At 44.6% G+C, this 12,880-nt stretch overlaps 1 protein-coding gene across 3 annotated transcripts in view; it reads left to right on the forward strand.

The window, feature by feature from the left end:
- myrf (myelin regulatory factor) overlaps positions 1-12,880 on the forward strand; it is a 236,290-nt gene that overhangs the window by 146,545 nt on the left and 76,865 nt on the right. For 2 of the 3 annotated variants that reach the window (XM_048607104.1, XM_048607106.1), the window contains one exon: positions 12,258-12,528. In XM_048607104.1, coding sequence (XP_048463061.1) covers positions 12,258-12,528 — 271 coding nt within the window. The remainder of the gene's footprint in view (positions 1-12,257; positions 12,529-12,880) is intronic. The other variant, XM_048607105.1, reaches the window with a different exon arrangement.

A 12,880-nucleotide genomic window follows, 5' to 3' on the forward strand; every position in this document is an offset into this window, starting at 1 on the left:
CATTCACATGCTGCATTGCATTTAATACACCTGTAAGGATCACATTCACACCTCACAACTTATACACACTGCTAGCCATTCAACCAGGGCAGCCACTTCAGGCAAACAGACTGCATTACACTCAAAACCGCAGTTATCTCTCTCTCCCACCTGCTGGACAAGTTGTGCACAATTAGAGGCAGCCGGAAGTAATTGGAGGGTGACAGCCTCATCCTTCCCACGGTGGAGGAGATGGTGGTGACTGATCATGGACAAGAGAGGTGCTGAAAACATCAAAGATGACAGTGTCCTCATGTAATCGTACAGCCTGCCTCCCCTCCATCTCACAATCCCTCTGATTTACAAGCCACACGTCGTGAAATCTTGTAGCCCTTACTTTCCCACTTCCTTTCACCACGATCGTTCTCATTTCTTTCTCCTTTCAGATACCCGCAAAGCACAGACTGGCCAGGCAATGAAGGCACTCCAAGAAGTGAGCACCTGGATTTCCACAACCAACTCAAATATTAACACTGCACATACTTTAGAGGGTTTCACAGAGGTGCAAACTGCATGTGATCAAGTAATGAGAATGAGTGACCTGAAGTGAGGGCACAGAGCAGGTCCAACAGAGTTTGCCGGAGTGGGGAGATTGCAAACAAGTGATGCTGAGGAGGACTCTGGTGAGCACATTGATCCCAGAATGCTTAGAAGACATTGGGTATGCTCAACAAAATACTTGGTGCATTGGCAGATGTTAGAAAATCTTGAGTCAATGCTGGCAGTAAGGAATCTATGCCAATTTGGCACAGGGTATTCCTTAGAACTTGTGGTCCTTCCTTTCTACAGAGGAAGTGGTATCCAATGTAACATTCTTGTGGTCCCAACCATAATGCAACATTTGTTGATTGATGCCTCAGTTTCTACAACAATGCAACAGCTTCCAGCAGAGGTAGGTGCTGTAGTGGGAGCTCAGAGTGCAGTCGTCATGGCTGTCGATGACTGACAGTGTGCAAAGGGGCTCGCAGTCAAGCATTCTGTCCTCCAACCCGATTGCTGAGGTGTGGCTCACAGAGGCTGGCATTGGCTTGGTGAAGCATAAAAAGCTGTTGTCATATCTCAGAATAACTGCCAACCCTCCCTCCCCCTCCCGTGCCCTTGCTGTTGCCTGTCAGCCAGTCATCACTAACTGCCACAAACAACTCTGAGGGACTTCATTCTGTGGCTGGGCCTCCTAGACCCTGAGCTGCCAGACATTGTCTGGTTCTCCCCCACTGCAGCCTTTCACCAGCCACGTTACAACCACTGGGGAATGTAGCCCAGAGCCAAGTCCATCGCACCACGAGTGGCATAGCTGCTGCAGGTGGGTAGAAGAAGACTGAAGAATACACCTCCTCCCACCCACCTTCCTGCAAAAATGCCATCTCCTATTCCCAATTCCTTCGCCTCTGCCACATCTGCTCCCAGGATGAGGCATTCCACTCCCGAACATTTCAGATGTCCTCGTTTTTCAAGGACCTCAACTTCCCCTCCCCCTTAGTGGTCGAGAACGCCCTCGACCGTGTCTCCCGCGTTTCCCACAACTCATCCCTCACACCCCCTCCCCGCAATAACAGCCAAAACAGAATCCCCCTCGTCCTCACGTACCAGCCCATCAACCTCCGGATCCAACGCATCATCCTCCGACACTTCCGCCATCTGCAATCTGACCCCACCACCAAAGACATTTTTCCCTCCCCATCCATATCTGCTTTCCGGAGGGACCACTCTTTCCGTGACTCTCTTGTCCGCTCCACATTCCCCTCCAGCCCCACCACACCCTGCACTTTTCCCTGCAACTGCAGGAAGTGCTACACCTGCCCCTACACTTACCCCCTCACCCCCATCCCAGGCCCCAAGAAGACTTTCCACATCAACCAGATGTTCACCTGCACATCTGCTAATGCGGTATACTGTATCCGCCGTTCCCGTTGTGGCCTCCTCTACATCGGGGAAACCAAGCGGAGGTTTGGGGACCGCTTTACGGAACACCTACGCTCGGTTCGCACTAAACAACTGCACCTCCCAGTCGCGAACCATTTCAACTCCCCCTCCCATTCCTCAGATGACATGTCCATCCTGGGCCTCCTGCAGTGCCACAACAATGCCACCCAAAGGTTGCAGGAACAGCACCTCATATTCCGCTTGGGAACCCTGCAGCCCAATGGTATCAATGTGGACTTCACAAGTTTCAAAATCTCCCCTCACCCTACCGCATCCCAAAACTAGCCCAGCTCGTCCCCGCCTCCCTAACCTGTCCTTCCTCCCACCTATCCCCTCCTCCCACCTCAAGCCCCACCCCCATCTCCTATCTACTAGCCTCATCCCGCCCCCTTGACCTGTCCGTCCTCCCTGGACTGACCTATCCCCTCCCTAACTCCTCACCTACACTCACCTTTACTGGCTCCATCCCCGCCTCTTTGACCTGTCTGTCTCATCTCCACCTATCGTCTCCTTTATCCATTTTCTATCCGCCTCCCCCTCTCTCCCTATTTATTTCAGAAGCCCTTTCCCCTCCCCCATTTCTGAAGAAGGGTCTAGGCCGGAAATGTCAGCTTTCCTGCTCCTCTGATGCTGCTTGGCCTGCTGTGTTCATCCAGATGTACTCCTTGTTATCTCTGAAGACGCTCACTGATAGGCGATGCACTTGGGGAAGAGGAAGAGAGACTTTACTGCTGTCCCAGAATTGAATCCAGGAAAGTGAGTCAGAGTCTAGAATATCACTGTACAGCTGAGTGAACAGTCAGCAGTCATGTTCCATGTCAGAACCAACAACATAAGTAGAAAAACAGTTACAGTCAGAATATAGTTAGCTAGGTAGAAAATTAAAAAAACAGCGACCACAGAAGTCGCAACTCGGATTGCTCCCAGTGCCTCAAACGAATATTAGAAATAGGAGGATGAAGCAGATGACTGGAAAGTTGGTGCAGGATAGAGGAGTTGGGATATTGCAAATGACTGTGGGGAGGTGGGACCTCTATAGGCTGGATGGTTTATACCTGAACAGGACTGGAACTGAGTTCCTTGCAGCGGAATTTTGCCAGTGCTATTGGGGAGAATTTAAACTAACTTGTTTAAGGAATCCCAAGATGCACAAATACTGAGAGAGAGATTGCTCTACAGTAGAGAAAAGTAAGTTAATTGGTGGGTTCAGATTATGGGAGAAAGTGATGAAGTAAAAGTTAGGGTTACTCTGCAAGTGTGTGAATGCACAGAAAATGATAAATTAGATTGTGAGTTGTTGGCAGGTTGCCAAGTGGAATATGGAGGTGGGACTATAAAAGATACCTGGCTTCAGGAAGGTGAGAACTGGTTGTTAAATATTCGTGGATACTAGGAAATGAGGGAAAAGCAAAAAGGGGAGGGTGATTTATTGATTAAGGAGATTGTTGCAGTGCTAGAGAAAAAGGATATGGAAAAGGGGACAAAGACAGAATTATTTAGCTAGAGCTAAGGGAGTAAAAGGTGCAATTAAGAAACACTAAGAACTGCAGATGCTGGAAGCTAAGGTCAATAAATGTGGAGCTGGGAAAGCACAGCAGGTCAGACAGCATCCGAGGAGGAGGAAAGTCACTGTTTCAGGCCAAAACACTTCGTCGCGACTGGGGTGCAGGGGCAGAAGCCCAAAAATAAATAGAGAGAGTGGGGTGGGTCTGGGGGAAGGGTAGGTGAGATGGAGACAGGTGGATGCAGGGAGGGAGTTAATGTGGTTGGTCAGTGGGAAGGGTAGTGGATAGGTGATTCGGAAGATGGACAGGTTGGGGGAGGAGAGATTTTGAAGCTGGTCAAGTCACTATCCAGGCCATTGGGCTGTAAGCTACCAAGGCAAAATATGAGGTGTTGTTCCTCCAGTTTATGTTTGGCCTCAGTCTGACAGTGGAGGACGCCAAGGATGGACATGGCACCAGGGGAGTGGGAGGGGGGGTTAACGTGGATGGCAATGTGAAGACCGGGTTGGTTGGTGGGTGCAGAGTGCAGATGGTCTGCAAACCGGTCCCTGAGTCTGCGTTTGGTCTCCCTGATAGAGGAGACCACGCCGGGAGCAACGGATATAATTAGATGAGGTTAGATGAAGTGCAGGTGAATCTCTGCTGGAATTGGAAGGATTGTTTGGGGCCTTATACGGAGGTGAGAAGGGAGGTGTTGGGGCAGGTGTTGCACCTCCTGTAGTTTCAGGAAAAGGTAACGGGTATGGTGGAGGGGTTGGGCAGGGGGTGTAGTGTGGAACTGATTAGTGAGTCGCGGAGTGAATGGTCCCTGCAGAAAGTGGACAGGGTTGAGGATGGAAATATCTTTTTGGTGGTGGGGTCGATTATTAGTAGCAGAAATGCCAGGGGATTTGGAGGTTGGTAGGGTGGTATGTGAGCACCAAGGGGACTCTATCCTTATTGCTGTTGGGGAGAGAGAGTTTGGGGGCAGAAGCATGGGAAATGGGGGAGATGCAGTTGAAGGCATCCTTAATAACAGAGGAGGGGGAACCACGGTCTCTAAAGTAGGAGGATATCTGTCCTAGAGTAGAACGCCTCATCCTGGGAGCAGATGCGGTGGAGGTGGAGGAACTGTGAGTATGGGATAGAATTTTTGCAGGAGGTTGGGTCAGAGGAGGTGTAGCCAAGGTAATTGTGGGAGCCAGTGGTTTTGAAACGGATGTCAGTGATGACTTAGTTGATGGAGACGGAGAGGTCCAGGAAAGGGAGGAAGGTGTCAGAAATTGATGGTGCAATTTCATTGCTTGATGTAGTCAATGGACATCAGCCACTGAAAAGGATGTAAGGGATCAAATTTGCAAGGAATTTACAGATAATTGAAAAAATGATATAGTAGTTAAAACAAAGGACTTTAATTATCTGAATGTAGAGTGATAGTAATAGTGTAAAGGACACATTGGGGCAAGAGTTCCTAAAATGTGTTCAGGAGGATTTTCTATAGCAGAATGATTTCAGTCCAATAAGAAAGAAAACATTTCTGAAGAAGGGTCCAGATTCAAAACATCAGCTTTCCTGCTCCTCTCATGCTGCCTGGCCTGCTGTGTTCATCCAGCTCCACACTATGTTAACTCAGACTCCAGCATCGGCAGTTCCTACTATCTCTGAGAAAGAAAACATGATTAGACCTGGTTCTTGGGAATGAGATGGTCCAATTAGATTAAGCGTCAATGGAAGAGTGTTTGAGGGACAGTGATCACTATATCAGAAGATTTAGGCTAACGAAGGAAAATGATAATAGCCGATCCAGGGTAAGAAAGTTAATTGGGGAACAGCTAACTTCAACAGAGTGAGGTTAGATCTGGGTTGAATAAAGTAGAATTGTAGAGGTACAGTTTGGCAGGAGAAGCAATAGCTGAACCATAGGCTACCTTCAAAGAAGAAATGATTTGGACATGTTCCAGGTACATTCCCTTGAAAGGGAAACGTAGGGCAAACAAATCCAGAATCCGTTGATGACAAAAGAGATGGTTGTGATAAAGAAGAAAAATTGTGCTTACGACAGATATCAGGTAGAAATCGTTGTTGAGAACCAAGCTGAATGTAGAAGGTTCAGAGGCGTGGTGAGAAAACAAATAAAAGAAATAAAGGGAAAGAATGAAAAGAAATTGGCAGCTAATGTAAAAGGGAGTGCTAAAGTCCTCTATAGATATATAAATTGCAAACAGGTGGAAAAATGAGAGTTTCAGGCTGGTAGGACACAAAAATAAATGGATTTAGACAGAGAAGCAGAGGGAATGCATGAAGTATTAACTATGTATTTTGCATCTGTCTTTACCAGGGAAGAATATGCTACCCAGACCATGGTAACATAGAAGGACATGCAGTTTCTAGAGGGGTTTAAACTGATAAGGGGGTGAGGCTATTGGATAGGCTGACTACACTTAAAGTTGACAGGGCACCAAGACCAGATGAGAACCTTCCAAACTTCCAATGGAAATGAGAACGAATGTTTCAGGTGCACAGGCAACAATTTTTCAGTCATCCTTTGACTCAAGGATGGTGCCAGAGGATTGATGTTCTACCTAAGTCGTGGAGTCACTCTGAGGGTGTGTGCACACTGCTCACTGTGCAGAGATAGTAGGAACTGCAGATGCTGGAGAATCTGAGATAACAAAGTGTAGAACTGGATGAACACAGCAGGCCAAGCAGCAGAAAGGATTTCTGAAGAAGGGTCTAGGCCCGAAACGTCAGCCTTCTTGCTCCTTTGATGCTGCTTGGCCTGCTATGTTCATCCAGCTCTACACCTTGTTATCTCTGTTTGCTCACTGTGCAGACATGTTGACCTCCTATTCCAGAAGCCACTGCTGTACACAGACACCAGAGATCCATAGAGTGACAGGAGAAATTAGAGGGAACGTAACAGAGTACTGGAGAATTGCAAACATTACAGATTGCGCAGATATGTTGGGCCACTGGTTGCCTACTACACTGCAGCAATTCTGTGAATAGAGAATGTCCTTGATTTTTCTCACACAACTGTGGACGGCAAACTGCAAGATATTGTGAACATCTGTAACTTCAGTGGGAGGGACCCGAAGTTCATCACTAAGGTTATCTTCACATCGAATGGCAAATTTCAATGCGGAAGTCTTACTGTAGCATGAATGTCTCACATGATGGGTTGGATATTATGGAGGCATCAGAGTTGCGACTGCTGACTGGAGAGCCAACAAGAGACATATGCTACCTCCTCCTGACTTCCTGCCATTATTAAGTGTTATTAGGTGGTCAACTTCTGGCCTTTCCCAAGATTAAGATCCCTGGGGACAGAAATCCCACCCTGTGTCAGCTGCTCTCCAATCAGAGTCCAGCCGGTCTTTAGAAAGGCAGTGGCCCTGGGCTGGTCTGTCTGTTGCGAGGACAGCATCTGTTGGAGCCGACAATTGAGGAGAAATCCAGGCCATGGGGAAGTAATGGCAGGGAGGATTTCTCCAAGAGGTTGTGAAGGGATGTTGGTAACCCAGGAAGGGGGTATTCTTCTCAAAGAGCCCTTCCCTTTCATGATGTTGTGTACGTCCATTACCTTTGAAAGAAGGACCAGTCTGTTAGGAGACCAGGACAGTTTTACTTGTTGTGCTTACAGCACGTTGTCAGGTCTGCCTGGCACTGCATTAATGTCAGTGATTGCAGGATGAGGATCATCACAGTAATCATTAATTGTCCACTTAAAGGCTTAAGGGGCAGCAGGGTGGCAAGTCTGACCAAGAGCCATCCTGTCAGAAATACAGCGAACCTCAGGAACACCACCATCTTACCTAATTAAATTCCCTTCCCACCTCCAAACACAGCACGAGAGGCCATAAAGTTTCATTGCTCCTTGCTGAGGTAGAAATAAGAGAATTGTTCTAAAGTGGAGGCAATGGCCTGGTGGTATTATCATTGGGCTATTAATCCAGAGATGCAGCTAATGTTCTGGGCACCTGGGTTTGAATCCCACCATGGAAAATGGTGGAGTTTAAATTCAATAAATATCTGGAATTAAAGAGTCTAATGATGACCACAAATTCATTGTTCATTGTTGGAAAAACCCATCTGGTTCACTAATGTCCTTTAGGGAGAGAAACTGCCATCCTTATCTGGTCTGGCCTATATGTGACTCCAGACCCACAGCAATGTGGTTTACTCTAGGATAGGCAATAAATGCTGGCCTAGCCAGCGATGACCTCATCCCGTGAATGAATTTTTAAAAAATCCTGCCTGGATATAGCCTCCTTCTTGACAGCAATTCTCCGCCTCCTTGTACTCCCTCTTCCAGAATCTTGTCGTTCTATGTATGGCCTCTGTTCATTCTCTAAATTGTGCAGCACTCCAAGGGGAAGGTCTAATGTGTCCTGTCTGGAAGCAATTGGTTTGTGAAGAATCTGAAATATCAGCAAAAACTCCTTCAGGCCCTGCCCACACCTCCCTGTAATACGGCAACATTAAACAACAGTAGAGAGTACTAATCACTTGCAGAATCAGGTGACACCTTCAAATAACACAGAGGAGAGATTCCTTCTTGCTGGTGAACATACAGCTATCCAAAATTAAGAGAGGACATTAGCTGGAGCATTGAGCTCCAAAATGCAAGTGCAGGCATCAAATCATGATTTTCTAGATATTAAAGATGTCAAGGGACATGGGGCAGATGTGTGCAAATAGCATTGATATATAAGATCAACTGCGATCTTAGTAAATTGCAGGACAAGGCCTGGTGCACTGAATGGCCTGCTCTTCCTACTTCCTACACTCCTGAGCACTGAATGCTTCATTTTTTCCATGGATTAGGAAGAGTTCAAATTCTGATGTTGGAAATGGCAGTACCCTATAAAGGTTACAGCTGTACTGATGTATATGGGTACATGGGAATGGAGTGCCATTAGCTGATACATACTGGACTCCCCATGTAAAAGCTGTCAATGTAAGGAAATGTTTCCTGGTTTTGCAAGGATTTGCACTCTGGTCATTTCCGCATGTGTTTAGGTGAATAGTAAAACTCCAGCTACATTGACCATCAATTACACTGAGGCCTGCATCAGTTAAAACTTTGTCATTACCACCCCAACCATTTGGATTAGTTTTAATGCACCAGAGATTAACTCACAATCAACAGTAATCACCTCCTGGCTTCTCTTTTCCAGTTGACATTTAATGTCGGTTTGATTCAGCTTTGAGCTCTGTCTCTCTGTCTTTGAGGCTATCCCAAAGACATTTCAGGTAGTATTAGAAGTGGAATGTAGAGGTCGCTTTAATTCCAGTTGCATGGACTGGATTTGAACCTAGATTGCAGATGTGAAGGACCAGTTCTAACTCCAGCACCATCCAGTCCCATTACATTCAAAGGCACTTGGAGAAAGGGATGGAGCTCTGATATTTAATTTCTTAATTGTAGTAATAGACATTTGACGTCTGCCATTACCAATTCTATATTTGACTCCAAGTTGTGTTCAGTTCCAGTGTCTGAGCTTGTGATTCTGAGTGTCTGATCAGGTGTCAAAGCCTCCAATCCTGTGCTGTTCCTCTTTGTGCTCCTTCCTGAGCAGGCAGCAGTTCTTAGTGTCTGTAAACAGCATGTGCAAAGGGGAAGGTTGGTGTAAGGGAAGTGGGTGAGGTGGGAATTAGAAGATCCGTGGTCAGCAGCTTGCTCATCATGTCCAACATCAAGTTGAGAGTGAATTGTGAATTGTGAAAGGGCACAAGGCAGGAGCGCAACATTAAAATGTGAAATTATTCTCTGAATTTTTTTTTGCAGGAATGGTTTTTAAGAGGGTTATCCAGATTAGAGAGGCAATTTATAACAACTGTTTGTTTAAGAAACTGTGTTTTTAAAAGTGAGAGAGTTATTTGGAATGATAAGAAACAGTACACCTTGTAATGTCAAGGAAAAACTCCCTGCATTAGGTTGGCAGAAAGCCAGAACAAACATCATAAAATCTGGGACACTGCAAACTTCATAGCAATTTCCACACTCCAGCTTTCTGATACTGTTTGCATTCCTCCCTATTTTGGATGAGATACAAAAAGATATTTTATTTTATTGCCATCTAAGATTTTAAAAATGTAATTTTTTTCCTTTTTTCCTAAAGTCACTAAATTCTCACCCTTTGGTTCCATAACTGAAGAGTCAATTCTCTTGCAAGAAGTTTGATGATGGATATTGGCAACTTAAATCCTGCAGGCATTGCTGTCAACCTTACTCCTGTCTTCCAGTCATCCCCTTTTACACTGCAATCAGTTGCTAGCTCTGCAGTGGGGCAGATCAAGTAAAGGGAGCTTTCTGTTTCCTCCGATCTATTCAGTGCCTGAGCTGGAATTTCCTGTGAGCATTCTGCCTCTTCATTTTTCCTGGGCGAATGAAACCAAGCTGCAGCTCAGCTCAGTTTGGTATCAAATTTAGGTTAACCTGGGCCCTTCTTACCTGTATTGAAAAAAGAAACACTTGCATTTATATGACATTGTTTATAGCCTGAGGATATCTCAAAGCTCCTTATAGCAAATAAGGTATTTTTGAAGTGCAGATACAAGTGTATTGTAGAAGAGGTGACAGCCAATTTGTGCAAAGCAAACATTCAAAACAACGACATGAAAATGAACAGTTAATCTGTTTTTGTGACACTGGTGGGTGAATATTGGCCAGTACACTAGGAATAGCTCTGCCACTCTTCAAAATAGCGCCATGAAACCTATAACCAACTGAGCAGGCAGAAGGGGCTTTAGTTTAACATCTCCTCTGAAAGAGAGTTACACAACTAGGCTATTGTAGCATCATTTTATAAGACCAGAGTCTCAGTTAGGGTGAGAGAGGGGCCTTCTATATATTTGTTTTGGGAAACAAATTAAAAAATTATGGTACAGTTTTCTTTAGTCGACATCACATGGAAAAGATATGGGAAAGAAAAGGTTTGCCCATCTGATGTCAGTATTAAGCAGCCTAGTTTTGAGTTTGGACAATGCTCAAATCACTTACGCAGGACATGAAATTTCTGTTGATAGTCATTATATTTTGTAATTGTGATTTGTGATCCATGTTTATCATCATGATCTATTGTAAATCACAATATCAATATTTTCGATTCAACTTTACTTTGTCAACTGTCACACTGTAGTTACAGGCTCTGGCCACTAGATGAAGCATATCTCTCTCTCTCTCCCAACCATAACCACGCAACCTGCAAATTACGTATAGATTAAAAATCTTGCATAGTTGCACATATTTTGTCAGGAATCGCTTTTGCTTTAATATCATGCAACTTCTGTCATAATAGTATCCACCTTATAGCGGTGCAAGCCTCCTTTTCAATTTTTTTTGTAAGTCAGTGCAACTTCTCTACATTTTTGTGCCACAATCAAGGGTTTTTGTTTTAAATTTAACCTTGGATTCAATCTTCAAAAGGAGGCTGAGTTACTGTACTGCAGTATGCAAAATGCAAAGACTTCCCAGCTACCTTCCCGAAATGTGAGGTACGGCACTCTCCTCTCGAACAGTTTGCACGATGAAGCTCCTAACATTTGGCCTATGGTCTCAGTCCATGCTTCCATGATTTGGGGCTGAAAGCTTTGAGGGCAGTGATGTTGGGGAGGGGTTTGGTTACAGCAGGACTTGATGGAAACTTATTGAAAGGTTATCCAGGCAATGACCTGGTAAAACAATGCATATTATCTAACGTAAATACTCAGCATTACCTATCCTAAATAGTGTGGATTTACAAGTCACATGGGCATTACTGAACAAAGATGAATTCTGTTAAAGCTTTTTGACTTGCACTTACTAGGACAACAGACAAGAAAGGGAAAAACATTTTTATTCTGAATGTGATCTATACTGTGCTCATTGGTTAAGAAATGGACTGTGACTTGTAGACATTGCCAAGGAGAATGTACCAACTAGATGATGACTGACATTTAACTGCCAAGTTTTGTTTATATTTAAACCAGGTAGATTGACTCTGATTGGTCAAGACACTGGTCTGCAGAATGAACCAGAAAATAGTTGTCACCTATTTTGATCAGTTGAAACATACCCTCTACAAAGATCAGGGCCCTGTATGTTAATATATGCAGCTTCCAGTATGCACAAGTGTGCTATACCACAAACCCAACTGACAATCTTAAGTTAATTGTCAGCATAATTCTTACCATACTCAGGGTTATTTAGCAAACGTTGTCCAATCTCCTCCAATATTGGGCATTGTACTTGAAGTTTTGCAAGCATGATTAGACATGGTTAGTATATTGCCTGTTGTGAACAGCCAAAGGGGCGTGCTGTTTGATACAATACATAGACTTGTGGGGCATGCTGTCTCCATACCTAGCATCATGCCAACATTGAAATTCGCAAACCATGTTATCACTTATGTGACAGGCAGAATATCTTTTTGTCATGATCGATGTTATCAGTCAGGCATGCAGCATGAGGCACTTGTGTGCTGAAAGCTACAATATTATTGCACATTCTTTGTGAATGTCCTGAGAGTGCACAACAGAAATCTTCCACAAAGTCTTTTCGGTGATACCCAAGATCTATACTATTTGTTTGCAGAGATAAGCTTTCGTAACTGTCCCAAGATTCAGTTAACTTGCTCTGATGTTCACAAATTTATTACTCATTTAGAATCACCCAGGGTAACAGCAGTGCAGATTCTGTCAGTTTTCGGCAAGTGCAACTCTTAAAATTCTTACAGGTAAATCGACAATGAAGGGACACTTAGTGTGAAAGGAAGTTACTTAAGCGTACTAACTTTTAAAGCATTAAAACCTGCTTATTTTTCTCAGCAGAGTCTCATCTCCTGCGTACTATGACGCCTGAGCATTTATGTCATATGACACCCCCTTCTCGTCTGGAACATCCTGCTCAAGCACATCTCCAGCCACCGCATTCTCATCAGCTGCCCAACGCACACTATCCGAATGTCCCACGAGAGATATATATGAAGGCTGAGCCAATGATGCCCCAATATCCAGTATCAGGAATATCTCCAAATGAGCTCCATCAAGCCCAGCAGTCACAAATGCTTCACCAACTTCTGCAGCATCATGGATCAGAGTAAGACGCAGGCAAATGTAGTGTAGCTGCGTGTGTGTGTGTGTGTGTGTGTATGTGTGTGTGTGTGTATGTGTGTGTGTGTATGTGTGTGTGTGTATGTATATGTGTGTATGTATATGTGCGTGCAGGCATATGTGTGTGTATGTATATGTGTGTGTGTGTGTGTGTGTATGTATATGTGTGTGTGTGTGTATGTATATGTGTGTGTGTGTATGTATATGTGTGTGTGTATGTATATGTATATGTGTGTGTGTATGTATATGTATATGTGTGTGTGTGTGTGTGTGTGTGTGTATGTGTGTGTATGTGTGTGTCTGTGTGTGTGTGTGTGTGTGTGTGTGTGTGTGTGTGT

This window comes from Rhincodon typus, chromosome 17, assembly GCF_021869965.1.
Source record: "Rhincodon typus isolate 14 chromosome 17, sRhiTyp1.1, whole genome shotgun sequence".
Lineage (NCBI taxonomy): Eukaryota > Metazoa > Chordata > Chondrichthyes > Orectolobiformes > Rhincodontidae > Rhincodon > Rhincodon typus.